General features: G+C 41.1%; 1 protein-coding gene across 1 annotated transcript in view; it reads left to right on the forward strand.

Annotated features, from left to right (window-relative positions):
• LOC307246886 (peroxisomal acyl-coenzyme A oxidase 3-like) overlaps positions 1 to 5,169 on the forward strand; it is a 63,226-nt gene extending 58,057 nt beyond the window's left edge. Inside the window, exon 19 of the mRNA XM_080022924.1 lies at positions 4,871 to 5,169. Within this exon, the coding sequence (XP_079879050.1) occupies positions 4,871 to 4,990 (120 nt within the window). The 3' untranslated portion in view covers positions 4,991 to 5,169. The remainder of the gene's footprint in view (positions 1 to 4,870) is intronic.
• Positions 5,170 to 15,284: the final 10,115 nt, after the last annotated feature.

The following is a 15,284-nucleotide window of genomic DNA, read 5'->3' on the forward strand; positions in this document are numbered from 1 at the left end:
ACTCCTGTTTTAGCTACATTGCACTGGCTGCCTTTATCTTTTAGAATTGATTCCTTCTTCCTTCTTCTACTTCCTTGAGACCTTCTTCTCTTATGCAGAGCTCTTCATGGTTCAGCTCCCTCTTACGTGTCTTCATGTCTTTTAAACATTCCAAAAAACCCCCAAAATAAAATTGGGGAATCTGCCTTCTTCCACGATGCAGCTAAATTGTGGAACACGGTACCGAAAAAGTATTAGAGAGGTGGGCTCAGTGGACATTTTTAAACAGCAACGGAAAATATACATTTTTAATTTATCTTATAATCATCAACAAGCTTTTTATTATTTTAAATTATTTATATCTTTAAATGTAATTATTTTACTTATATGATCTTCCCTGTTTTATGCCCCTTGGATTGTATTTTTTAGTCTTTTCTATTATTGTGTATTATTGTATTTATATTTTTGGTGTTTGCTGAAACAAAAAACACTTTGTGAGCTGCATTCTCTGCATGAAAACTGCTATACAAATGTTTATTTTTACGATTAAACGCTAGGCCACAACTGTGTGTCATGGATCTCCTTCACTTTTTCAACCTCTCCAGCATGACTAGAGCAGGGGTGGGCAAACTTTTTGACTCAGGGGCCACAATGGGTTTTAAAATTTGACAGACGGGCCGGGCCAGTAGCAGATAGATGGAGAGTGTTTGTGTGAACTAATATAAATTCCATGTCAAATTCATTACATAAAAAGTTTCGCCCTTTAAAGGGCAGCCAAAGCACGCAAGTGTAGAACCAGGGGTGCCAAACATGAATAGTAAGATGTTTTTACGCAAGGTTTTTCAAATTTGTTATTTATTAAATGCTTTTGGGGTTTTTTCCCCGTTGTGACATTGGCAAGTTGACACCAAGGTAGCTTCAGCCTCTCGATGACACCAGACACGCTGTCATACAAATCCTCTCCTCGTGTTTTCCCCTTTAGGGACTCCATGGTCAAAAATTCCACTGTTATCTCAGAATTGTCATTAATCCCTCTGATAAAAATTAAGAGCGGAGCAGTGTCTTTTAGGTCGTTACTTTCATCCAGTGCTAACAAATATAACTTAAATGACTCAGCTTTTTTGTTTAACTCGCTGGCTATGTCTTCCTCAATTAGTTCTACACGGCAAGTCACTGTCCTGTGTGATAAACACATTTTTCCAAAATTGTTTTTGCTCTCTGGACACAAGAGACCTGTTGTCTCTACCATGCATTCTTTCAAAAACTCCCCTTCGGAGAAAGGCTTGCTGCCCTTTGCTAATTTGAATGCCAGCAAATAACTTGCCTTGGTACTTGACTCTTGAATAGTAGTTTGTCGCTGAAAAATCTTTTACTGAGTCTGTAAATTGGCTGCCAACCTCTGAGCAGTAGCCGCCCGTTCTTGCGTTGACTGCTTGCTAGCGTAGTTAGCATGCTTGGTGGAAAAGTGGCGGCTGATATTGTATTTTTTGAAAACCGCAACGGTTTCTTGGCAATAAGACATACAGCCGTTGTTCGGACTTCAGTGAAAAAATATTTAGGTTTCCACTCCTGATTAAACACACTGTCAACTTTTCTTTTGTCCACTAATTTTTACAGAAGGGCTCAAAGCCTTTGCCCTTTGACTTCACCTTTGCCGCAAAGGTGAAGTAGAGCAGACAGACCAGACTCCAACAGAGGACAATTGTGTCTGGAGTGCACCATCTAGTGGGATCAACTGAAACACTGGGCATTGCAGGAAAAAGGCTAAATGAATGTGGTCTTTACTATAATATGATACTAATAATATTAGTACCAAATTATGGTAAAGACCGCATTCATTTTGCCTGTTTGGGGCCTCTTTTCATTTTCTTTTGGCCCCTGGCTGCATTTGCAGGTAAACTTGAGAATCTTGTGCATTACTACTTGTTCATAATCTGCATCACCACCCTCAACGGACTTCATCACGTCATCAACTTCTTCCGTTGTCACAACAACAGGCGTATCGTCGGTCTCCTCTGGTGGTTCTTGAAAATATTCAGTTTCATCATCACAATGAGGTTGAAATCCACTGTTTGTAATGTTGTCCAAGTCCGGGATAACGCCGGTATCACTGTCATTCTCTGCGTTGCTGTCGGAGAACTGACTATCATAGTAGAAAATTAAGTCCAGTCCTGCTTACACTGACTTAGATCTATTGCACTAGTCAGATAAAGGTCCGCGATATGATTTAGAACCTCCTCCACCCGCTTCTCGTAAACCATACAAACACGGAGACTAAAGTTTTCACAGACAAGTAAAACCGTATCCTCGGCTTGTCCACGGGAGTGACGTCAGCCTGACTTCTTCAGTGGTATGCGTTGGTACAGGTCCCCTACACAACAATGTCTCACTGTGTGTGTAAAAGTAGTACAATTTAAAAGTTTAAACTCTCTCAAAATGGTCACATCACATGGCATTTGGAGGAATGATCTTCACCTGGACGTTAGCTTTAAAGAAAACGATCGATCAGCGTTGTTCAGCGCTATTCAGCGTCTCAGTAAGTGAACCGTGTTTCCCCAGTATATATCAACTTTCTATGAATTTCCCTCTGAGTCAAGGGTGATGCAGATCCATGAATTGAATGGCTTCCCTGTATAAATGCCCAGCAGCTGGTGGGGTAAAGTCTGACAGAGAGACCTTGTATTTTCTCCTCTCACTGAAAGCATATCCCAGCAGTCAGTTTTTCCACCGTTACCTGTGGAAAAAAGTGGTACAATGACATCATGCTTAAGGGTGTGGCCTGACATGCAACCTTGCTGATTATTTTAATCCATAGAGACCAGGTTGCGTTTATCCCGTTGTGGTAGCTGCAGTGTATTCTGTGCAGCATTTTTCAAGGATAGGTTGGCTATTTTTCAACCCAGGCCTGATAAGGAGGTTGGTCCCGATCTATTCAAAGCACAACCTCCCAACTGGCATTATAGTTACTTAAGTGACTTATGTCATTTTTAAGATGTTTAGAATAACCTTATATCACAATTAATTTAAAACTGCTTGCACCGCAAGTGGTGCAAGGTTTTAGCTATAACATAAAAAGACATAAAGTGACTGTCTGACTTATATTAAAAAAGGAGATTTAACCAGTTTTTTTTAAAAGGCTTAAGGATTGCACTGTGTTTAAGCACAGCAAAAAGCTGCAGCAGAGTATAAGTATAAGTGAGTTGCCTGGGTTGAAAAACGGCCTATCCTTTAAGGTTTTAATTCTAACGCCTAAACTTATAACAATTAATAGTTTGTAATTTTTTTTATTTTTTTTCTATAAAGTCACCACATGTAGCTCTAAATAAAAGCAAATTCATTCTAACATTTTATTAATCTGTATTTTAAACACTGTTTTTTAATAATTACTTGAACACAAGCCAGACACTTGAAGAATGTCGACATCATGTATGACTAACAACACCCTAGGTGGGTGTGGGCATGTGGGCGCAATATGAGTGTGTTATGAACGGAGCTTTGGGGTAATGAGAAGGACAGCCTGCACCTGGTATATGATGTACAGTATATGTATATAAATATAATTTAAATATATAAAGGTATAACTGTTTTAAATGTATTATTGAATGATTGCCCATCCCTAATTTGTGATATGGACCTTAAGTACAGCTCATGTTCTTTGTATTTGTTTTTGTTCAGTCAGGAAAAATAAATTCATCCTCCCAGTAAACTCTAATCCAATGAGGCCATTAAAAGTAACTGTTTAAAATATACTGTGGAGAGTCACCCATACTCATATTCTCAGAACCCCCTTCGTCAGCAGCATGATTCTAAACTCACCAGAATCTTCCTAGACCCGAAGGAATTAAGCTGTTACCACATAAACAAGCATGCTGGCGCGTGGGACCTGAGGCTACAGTCTGAGTCACACAGGCAATTATTCTGACTGTTCACTGTCTTTAATTTCAAGTTCTGCTTCTTAAACGTTGTTCATGTTCTGGCATAGCTAAATGCTGCCGCTAGTGACTCCCCTAATGCTGTCGCCGAAGAATGACAATAACAATCAAAGAGACTGGTATCTAATCTTCATCTAGCGTGATCTTTGTGACAGAAACACAAAAAGTGGGCAATGTCAAGAAACCGAGAGTAAACTAAGGTCATGTGTTTGCAATGCAAATCAACTATTTGAATTGCAAACACATGAACTCTATTTAGCTTCACTTTCATACTTTTTGGAAAATTCCGATAAACAGCCGTTTTTGCGTCTTTCCATTTGTTTGATATCAGTACACTGTTTTGATGGTGTAAGTTTTTGTACCCTATGTATTTTTTCTATCTTAAGTCCTGGAGGGTGACACCGTCAATGACAAGCCCCCGATGAAATGATCAGACTGCCAAATCTACACGATCTGACGACTAGCAGCTGATTCTGCCCTGACAAAACATAGGCAGATGATTGCTTACTGTCAAAGCATTCAGTCTATTTAAATGCTTTACTAATCCATGAATACGTATAGCGTAATCCCCGCATCTAATGTCATTGTCGCAGTCGCTTCTGTTCCGTTCAGTTATTTACCCCTAGGTTTAATGAGGAGGTGTACTGGACCCAAGTGCAGAAGAAGATAATCTGAGGCAGAAGTTAAACATAAACCTGGTTAAATTAAACAGAAAAAAGAAAAACACAACAAAAACACTGCTGCCAGCGGTCAGAACCTTAACTAAGCTGTCACTGCTTCCAGAACTGAACCATATTAACACCTATAAGTGTTTTGTTTGCTCTCCAGGTAATAAACTTTGATGAAAGCAGTCCGAGCCGAACGAATGTGATAGTTTATACAGAAGAAAATTGTGAGGGCAATCTTCCCTAAACTCAACCCGACTAATCATGTCTTCTCCTCCTTTCCGCCCTGTGTAGCTGTATAGTAACATCTGGGCAACAATTCTCCGAGGCAACAAGGTGTTGGAACGCCCGTCCTGGTGGAAGGAGTTCTGTTGGGACAAACCCGAGGTTGGATCCCTCCAAGCCAAACTCTAAGAATTCTCAAAGCACCTCTCCATGTTGGTCTACGAACACATCATACAGCAGGGAACCAAACTAGAATGTCCCTCTCTGTCAAGGCAACACAATGTTATAATGTTATCAACATAATTATTCAATTCCCCGCTGTTGCTTGTGCAGGGATTACCTGTCACGTGCCAAATGCTGTGACAGTCTTTTCATCTACAAATATTGTTAACACAAAGTCTGATGCAAATCGATGGTTGTATGTTGAGTTGAATGTATATGAAAATTGTTTCAAAATCAATTCAAGAGGTATATTTAAAGTCAAATCATGTGAATATACTTGGTTATTTAATCACAGTGGGCCTCATTCAAGAATGTGCATAGAAATGTTCTTAGTTTGTGCGCAGACTCATGTGACACATTTGTTCTTACCCAAATGCATATGTTAATGGTTCTCAACCATTCTAAATAGACAGGCGCAGCTTCTACACAACATAAGCCACGGCTCCAAATACAGAACTTGGGGCTGCTCCTCAGAGGTAAAGAAAGAGGAGGAGCCGAGTAGTGCACCATTTAGAGCTGACTGGTGCACGAGGTTTGCGCCGTAATGGAGGCAGTAATGGAGGCAACCGATGCCATCTCCCATTAGATTGCTCTTTGGTAGAAATTTAAAATCAATTTATAAAAAATCAATTTATATAAAAGCCGTTTTTCCTCTCTTTCCCCCTCCTTTTCTTTATAAATTGGAGGCTGTTTGTAGCCATGAAGCTGATGGTGCGATGACTTGGACTGGCTGGCTGTGGTTGACCCGTTGATTGAGTCCAGATTATTACATATTTAATGATTAAATGAAAATATCAATAATTCATAATATGAGAAGGTGCTTTCTCTTGCCAGTGGAAACCGGGTGATGAGCTGCCTAATGTAGCTGGGGGAAAATCTGGGGAAATAAACTGGTGTGGTTTATCAGTAACTTTGTATGAGTGAGGTTCAGATCAACAAGGATCAATCAGGAATATTTTAGACACACAAGCTAACTGGTGCTAGCATTTCCTTTTGGATGCTATAACAACATACCAAATTCCTAACATTCTTCAATTTGACTTCCTGTACAAATCTTCTGTCAGTGTGTGGGTTAACATTTGATCGCTAGCAAAGGGATATATGTATTACATTTTAACTTGATATTATTGATATTGAAATTTCACAATATTTGTCCTGTTTTAAATGTGTCTGCAATTACATGTGATCATGCAATAAATTTTGCATTCTTCTAGTCTTTTTGTGATCCTTATTTCCCCTCATTTTTGTGTTTTAACCCATTCTAGTATCTTAGACATCTAGTTTGTCCTTCTATGGAATTCGGCATGTCATACCGTTTGGCTGATCAACTTTGATGTTGGGGTTGAGTTAGTGTTGCTTTTGCGTGCTGAAAAAGAGGGGCATTTTTACAAATGATTCCGCAAAACACTGTGATCGCAAAATGAAGAAAGATGCCTTGAAATTTCTCATTTCATATTCTGTTGTTCAATATTTCAATTGAAGGAATCCCATGAATAAGTTACTTATTTCTTTGAGATAGATGAAAACAGGTTTTTCCTAAAAGTCAGCTAACTAATCTTACACACCAGCCAAGTTGATCTCAAAAACATTAGATTGGCTGTTTTAGCTCCTCCAAGATATATAATGACATATGCTGTACATTGGATGTGACACAAATATATTCCACTAGACTTAATATGAAGCACTCCATCTTCATACAGCCTTTACACACACACACAAACAACAGCCTTTGTACATACAGACGATATGAATCAGTCTATTTCATGGGCCAAAAAGGTATTGTTCAATGTACATCTCAAGTTTGAGTAGTTACCATCAATGTCATCCCCTGACAGCACATCTGAGATAGTAAGATAAACCTTGCTAATGAAACTTCAACCTTTCCCCAAATTGGGATCTAGCTAGGTATTTTTTTTACCCAGCAAATCTTGCTTCCTTCAGATCAGCCCCCCGGAACACACATCCTCTCTTAAGACTTTACTATGAGAAACTTACCACTTATTAAAACAAAACCACTGGAGGTCACAAGGACATGAGTGAGATTTGAGACACAAACTCTCAACAAACCCTTTGGCCTCAACCAGATCTGATAGCTGTGTCTGCAAAACATCCTATCTATATACAGCAGTTATGGTACAACAAAGACAAATGAACAGCCCAGAAAATGTAAGTAATGTCTTGGACTTTGGTCTTGCTTAACACACACATGCACGCACGCACACACACACACACGCACACATGCAAACACATGCCCTCTCGCCATGAAATAAAACCATTTCCACTAGTTCTGCGTCTTTGTGACAACAGCTTTGTGACATTTTGTTGATGAAAACCTGTTTCACCAGTCTCTAAGTTCACTTTTACTAGTTACAGTAGCAGTGTTGGAGAATCTGCTTTGTTTATAACTTGTTGCCATGGTGACACCAAGGGGAAAGGAAAACAGCAGTTAAAGTGGCTGGAGGTGGCCTTTATATCATTTAGATAAAGCCAAAGCCCAAAAATGTTTATATATATTCTCTACAAAAGGATTATATTACCAGGACTCACTTGAATCGTCGTGTTGAAATCAATTTGTGTTGTGCTTGGCTAAGATGGTCGTAACTCCCTTTGAGGGGAACGGGATATCAGCGTATCACCGTGTGAAATGGCTGCATAAACACAACAAACACACACCTACATAGACACGTGTTCGACTGACCTCACTTCTCGGCGACGTTGAGGCTGTGGCAACACCCTAATTAAAATGATGTCTGTGATATATGAGAAATTTCACAAAATACAAATGTTGATGGATGAATGACTTAGCCCCCCACTCCCCACCCCCCATTTAAAATAAAAAATCTCTGTCCACAGGAGAACCGAAAAATTATTTACATCGCCAATGTGTTTCCAAAAGTTGGAGAGACTTTTAATGGCGACACCTGATGGTCATCGGCCATCGCTTGTAGGTTGTAAGAACAGAGAGACTGAGACAGAGTTTCTTCCCTCAAGCCATTAGAACTGTCAACGCTGACCTCACCAGGGGTCCTAACTGAGCCATGCACTAGGCTCCACTACCTACTGTACTGTATGTAGCATACTGTACCGCATATTGTGTCACTGTTCAGGGTTGTTCGTGATGCCGTATTGCTGCGCCGTACTGTTGTATACTGTGCTGTATTATCCCTAACACTACTCCCTTTATTCACATTCACATGCCACTTTAATTCACATGCCACTTTAAATGCACATATCTGTATATACATAGGCTTATTCCTTCTATCTATTCCATTTTATTTCAATTCATTTTTATTGTATTTTATTCTATATATTTTTATCTTATTCTATAAGTATTCCACTTACTGTATTACGTTTTAGGAGTCAGTTAGTCGGTCTATTAGAAAGGAATCTTCTACTTTTTATTTTATTTTCTATTTTTTCCTAGGACATATTGTGTGCTATCACCGGGTGCATTGCATTACATTTCACTGCATATATGTATGGAAGTATGTATATGTATGTGACAAATAAAAAATCTTGAATCTTGAATCTTGAGGTTCCTGACGCAAGCCAAATGTAAAAGTTGAGGTCATGACGTCAGGGTTTTCGAGAAGCTCCGTTTTAACTGTCCACACGAGTACACACACGTTTTGTGTTAGTCCTAGTGGATAATGCAACCTGGTACCCCAAAGCAGTGCAGTATTATGGCCAAAAGTGTGGCGTAGGCTCTGTTTCAGATCATCTCCCGAGTTGGGATTCTGAAGGACATCCTGACCAACCAGGGCACTACCTTTATGTCACGTACTCGGAAACTATGTGTTACTGGGCGTGCGCTCAATTCGGACCAGCGTTTACCATCCCCTGACCGACGGTCTGTTGGAACGCTTTAATAAAACGCTGAAAACATGATTCCAAAGTTTGTTCATGACAATAGCCATAATTGGGACAAGTGGTTGGACCCCCTGTTTGCGGTGCGGGAGGTTACCCAGACCTCCTCTGGATTTCTCCCTTTGAACTTCTCTTTGGCAGGAGACCCCGGGGGGTGCTAGACCTAATTAAAGAAAACTTGGAGGAAGGTCCTAGCACCAGTAGGAAGGAAATACAATATGTTATGGAACTGAGAGCAAAATTACACGTGCTGCTTCGGCGGTTACCACGGGAGGATGTGCTCCAGGCTCAGGAACATCAGTGCCTCTTATACGACCCCCATTGCTACCCGCGCCCTGTGCAAGGGCAAGGCCCGCCCCACCACAGCCGACACCCCACCTGGCCGTGAGATCCGAATGCAGTGCCCATCCACGTAGCAGCGGGGACCTGCGGCAGAGAAGCTGCACGGTGGGAGCAATGGCCGACAGCTGCCCCAAACACCACAACCCACACCAGCAAGCAGCCCCCCCATGGGCCCCGGCACTCTCCGCAGCACTGCCAGGTCGCAGCACACCTTAAGCCACCAGGCCCAAGGCACCAGGACTCCCGCCCAGCCTGCGGAGGTCCCACCCGGCCACCCTCCGGCCAACCACGCCCCCACACCCACCCAACGGCGACCCGCCACCCAGGAAAACCCCAGTGCTCAATGTGTGCTGATGACAATTGCAGTTTAAATTGCGGGATGTGGGGGTGCGAGTCCTTCAGGGAAGTCAAACCCGAATAACTCGCACCCCTCCTGCCCCGCAGACCCTGGTCTAGTGGAGTGTTGTTCGGAGTAGGATTGGTGTGCAAGTGTATGTGTTCTAAGCTAATATGAGTGGGATTAAAATTTCAGAATGTATGAGAAGCAGCTGGGGCAGGAGCGTGGCAGGCAAGATAGCAGCTGCCTGCCGCATCCCCACCCACATAGCTCGCATCCCAACCACCTCATCCTTGTTAATTTTCTGCACTTCTTGATCCACTATCCCCACATCATCCACTCTTCTCTCCCTCTCATTTTCTTCATTCATCAACTCCTCAAAGTACTCCTTCCACCTTCTCAACACACCCTCCTTACTAGTCAGCACATTCCCATCATTATCCTTCATCACCCTAACCTGCTGTACATTGTTGGAGAAAAATATAGTACTCGAGGATCACCAAGTTGTTCAGTTGTTGGAGAAAACCTTTCTTACCTGTTTTAATCAATTACTGAACTTCTGTTGATCAATTAAAGTATTATAATAATTACAACCTGTTTTAATCAATTACTGAACTTCTGTTGATCAATTCAAGTATAACAATTACCTTCGAGGTTCTCCACGTGTTCGTTGATGGGTAGGAGCGTGAATCAGAGGACGTAACACGACTTTACATTTACATTACATTACATTTAGTCATTTAGCAGACGCTTTTATCCAAAGCGACTTACAATTGTTCAAACACCGACGGACGCAGCCATCAGAAGCAATTAGGGGTTAAGTGTCTTGCTCAAGGACACTACAGCATGCTAGCAGGAGGAGCCTGGGATCGAACCAGCAACCTTTAGATCACTAGACCACCAGCTCTACCGCCTGAGCTACCACCCCCCACTTTAGGAGTTGGTCATATTTATTGTCAGGCAGAATCAACAAGTGCAGGCTCAGTTCCAGTTCGTAAAGTCTGAGCATCGTGGGGGCGACACACACACGTAAGTCTCAGCCGCCCCCCGAAGTCTGAGCCCCGATCCTTCTTCCCTGGATCCGAACACCATGAACAACATGTACGCAAGCGGAAAAGTACAGGAACAACATGTGCGCGACTGGTCACAAAAGGACATTTTCAACCAGAGGCGCCATATTATTTCAGTCCCCTAACAGTCTTTTGACCTCATCACACATGAGGTCAATCTAAAACAGTCCACAAAATATGTATGAATAAAGGGGAAGAAGATAAATAAAACATAAAAGTGTCCAACACAGACTGGTCGACCCATCGGATCCTACAGCTGGACCTTTCCCTACTGTTGTTTAGTTTCTAGATGGGTGTGATGTGTTGAAGAATGAAGGAGTGACCGCTGACACTGACTCGAATAAAATAATGATTTTATTACACAAATCAGCATCAAACCAGACTTGCCATGGATGTCCTGGGAGAGACCCGAGCCAGAAGGAATCTCTCCCAAGTGACGCTCTGCACTCGCTTTTAAAGCTGTACAAAGATAACATACCACATCTGGTTCCAATCCATAGGTGCCCGCTCAGCCTGTCCTAAATGTAAACCTTTCCTCCTCTGGTCGAGCTGGAAGAATCAACAAAATTCCTCTCCCATAGGACCTCTCAATAGACCCATTGTTGTTTTCGTTCTTCGTATGACATCGAGGCAATAAATCTAATACTAACATAGTTAATATTATGACCGCACTATATCTCAGCTTTGGGAGCTCAGTAACCTATTCACCTCAAACCTTCCAGACACCTCATATTCCCCCCTTCGAGACTACACAAAGTCTCGACAGAGAGAAGAGTAATTGAACATACGATGTTAATTGGCTTAACAGAAATCACTTAATAACAAACACAATTGGTTATAATATACCCCTCTGACCATGCTTAGTCATAGCAATACAGCAAATTTGTGGAGTGTGAGAGCGAAAAACCCATCTGGCAGCTTCATTTCTTAGAACATCCATCAATCAATCAAGACAGGAAAATTCTCTCACGGTCCCTCTGCCCCAGGCAACCACCTAAGGTGCTCCAAATCAATTAACAGAAAATGACGAAGGGTTTAGACTACTGTATAGGATGTTACATATAATTGCATACATTAAGAGCCTCAGAAATAAATCAAAAATTTGTCCAAAGTCAGGCTGGTCGACCCATCGGACCTTCCAGTGGACCTTTCCCTGCCTAGCACCAATGTCCCTCAAAAACAGCAAAAAAAAGAAAATACCTGAGGTCTCAATGTATTCACTTCATCCTACTACAGACAACTCAAAGAAAACAATAGCAAATCAAAGTAATATGTCTTGCTAAAAATATCTAGCGTAGAGTACAGGATATTTATCAATAATACAGGTTACATTGTAGTAAACAAACTCCAATATTATAAAAACATTCAGGACAAATATGTATGTACTGAACTGTTGCTTTTAAACACCATCAACTTTTAATGATATTTCACTCGACACTCCTGATCATGATGTCTTCATTCAGGGTCCGCCGTCCATTTTCGAGTGTCCATGTTTGAATGTTCAAGTCCATTAGGCTGTTAGGATCTCTGGACACAGCCATCCTCTGACTGGTTCTGAAAGAAAGAATCACCAGCCAGTATCTTGCACAAACATCAAATACAGTATAATAATTTCACTTTTGCATTATACTTTAACATTATTCCAACATATGATTAACTTTTTCCTTTCCCCCCTTTGTCCATGTATTTCCCTTGTTAACAATAGTGTTGAGTAAATGATGGAATCAGATATTCAAAATGGGTATTTCTCTGCTAGTGTTAGCTCCTCCTTTATCACTATTTCCTCCTCATCTTCCCCGACGTCCTTACCACCCAAGAGTGGCATCTGAACACTTTCTCCCGGCATTACAACTCCTACCCATCTCAATATCATGGCCTTAGCAAAGGTCAACACCACCGTACAAAAACAAAACATCACACAGTGATAAAAGAGCAGCTCCCATAACCTGAGCTACTATAGCTCCTAATGGTCCTAATTTGTCTTGCAGCCAAGCATTAGCTGACCACCCAGCTCCTTTTGATGGCCCAAACGCATCCCGTATATGTTTTAACGCATCTATGATGTTAGTCATATTGTCAGAGCCATCAGGAATCAACGTATAACAGTCATCTCCGGTTAGATTTCAAGCCACGCAAAGGCCACCTTGTTTGGCCAAAATATAATCAAGAGCCATGTCGTGTTTCATCAACGTCAATCGATGACTCCTCTGTGCGTTTGACAAATAATCAAAACCTCTTATGGTCTCATTTGCAAACCCTTGTAGAGTATACGTGATATTATCAATATGATCAGCTAAGAATGTAACCCCGTACCATGGAAACAATCCTATAGCCCATTTTTCTCCTAAAGATATCCTCCAATGATAAGACTCCAAATTGTGAAATTGTGCCAACTCTCTTTTCTTCCTACTTTTGGCAGTCTTTGCAGAATCACCCTCATCTGTCTTTTGTCCCTTCTGAAGGACAAAAACATCATAAGGAAGTTTCAACTGTGCCATATAGCAACATCCAGTCCATCCATACGGCAGAAATAAGTATGCTTTATCTCCACATACCCACCAAATATCTTTGAATGTTCCTATAGTCACATTACCCGGTAAAGTTTGATTCTTTATGCTCAATGTTTTACTGTGACGACTATTTGGCGCATGAAAGGTCACTATAAATTTCACCAGTTGTTCTTTCTATACCTTTTCCAAATTCCATCATGTAGATTTCACATTCTGATATCCCCATAAACATACCATCTCCTTCATGAGTGTCATTAGAACAAAAGCAGTCCATACCTTTTGCAGGTGTCACTTCCATCGCTTCAGGTGTTGCTGTTCTAATATCTTCATACTTATCAAGAAGATTTAAATATGGCAATTCTCTCAACCAGGAACACTTACGTTCAGGTCTAAATAGCTTAACCGACAGAGCCATCCATACATCATTGGCTGCTTTTTGTCTGAATAGCAGCCACGATAATGCATTACTTTGACATTCAGACGTCAAAGGTTCCGGTACTGTCTCTAGAATTGATGGCCATGTGCCCGGAGCTGGAACTTTCACTACACACGGACAATTGGAATTAGTAGTTATTCTAACGGAGTGAGTTATCTGTTGGAACCACAGATTTCTCTTAGCCCATGGGTCTGTTATTTGCATCGCCGAGGAATCAAACCCATATGCTTTCCACTGGGTTTCTCGCTTCTTTAAAGCATGAAGATGATCAGTCATGTCTTCTGATGTCCACTCTGGTTCAAGAAAATCATTGACCACTTTTGTCATCGTCATCTGAGCTTTTTCTCCTGAATTACTATCAATCTCCTCAGCAATTGGCTCTCTAATTACAGAGCTCTCCTTGCTATTATTTAACTTAATTTCCAACTTCGCCATAGTCTTCTGGGTTATATTTATCCACTTCTCAGATGATGGGGATGTAGCGATAGTTGTCAGTGTCTTATCTACAGACATTTTAGATACCAAAGAGGTCATCAGTGTTTTATAGGTGGTGGATCTCATCCTCACAACCTCTCTTGTATGATTACCGAGAGTTACAGAAGTAGAAGTTGTCATCATCGTAGTAGTAACATCATTTTCTGCCAATGTTGGGGCTAGAGTGGTAACTGACAATGATACGTTAATACTACTAGTTATTCCCCGAGCTAAGGAAGTAGATGTCCTCGGTCCAACAGTCACCCTTGGTGTGACTAGTTGTTTTTGGGTTTCATTAGCAATCATGCTTACTTCTTTAGTAACCAGACCTTTTACTACCAGCAATATCTTACGAGTTCTGTATCCCGCTTCCCAATAATTTTGTCTTGGGACGTATTTAAACTCTGGATCCAAATATGTGCATGTATATTCTCCTTGATCTTCCCATAGTACATTATGTACTACTAGTGAACAGTCATTTTTAACTTTAACCCCTCTCCTGTCATTCATCAACACAAACTTTCGTTGATTGCGAGGCACACTGCTAACCTCAGGTACTGCTAGCACTATGTCTTCACCGCGTGCATTTTTCCATTTGGGGGAGATATTTCCACCAGTATTCCATTTACTACATTTACATGGAAGGTTAGCTGTATTTCCTAATTTAGTTCTAATCACTGTATTCACTGAAATTGAAGTTGTTGGAATCATCTGAGGCACAGCAGTAGTTAACTGCAATTCCTCTGTAACATTGGTGAATTTCAAACCTAACAAGGCAGACGTCTGCTTTGTCTCTTCAGTTGGTGGGGGAGTTGATACTTCAGTTATTAATTTTCCTATTTCTTCAAAAACTGTGGGCTCTACAATTTTACTTTCATTCAAAACCACAAGAGTCACAATTTTATATCTGTAGTCAGGCTTTCTTTGCACTCCATCTTCTCTCACAATCACAAATTTAGGATCAAAATAAGAACACTTGTAGTCTCCTTGATCTTCAATCTGGGGTCTACGTAGATAAAGACTACAGTCATCCTTCATCTTCAGCCTTCTTCGATCATTTAGCAACACATACTTCTGTAGCGGTGACGTTCCCGACAAGTCAATTACCTTCCCACGGTTATCTTCCCACTGGACTTGAACTTCCCCTTTTTCATAATTTTCTTTGGTACACTGACATGGCAGCTGAACTGACTTTCCCAAAATCACTTCAACTCTAGTCCTCGTA

Source organism: Zeus faber (assembly GCF_960531495.2).
Source record: "Zeus faber genome assembly, chromosome: 22".
In the NCBI taxonomy this organism is placed as follows: Eukaryota; Metazoa; Chordata; class Actinopteri; order Zeiformes; family Zeidae; genus Zeus; species Zeus faber.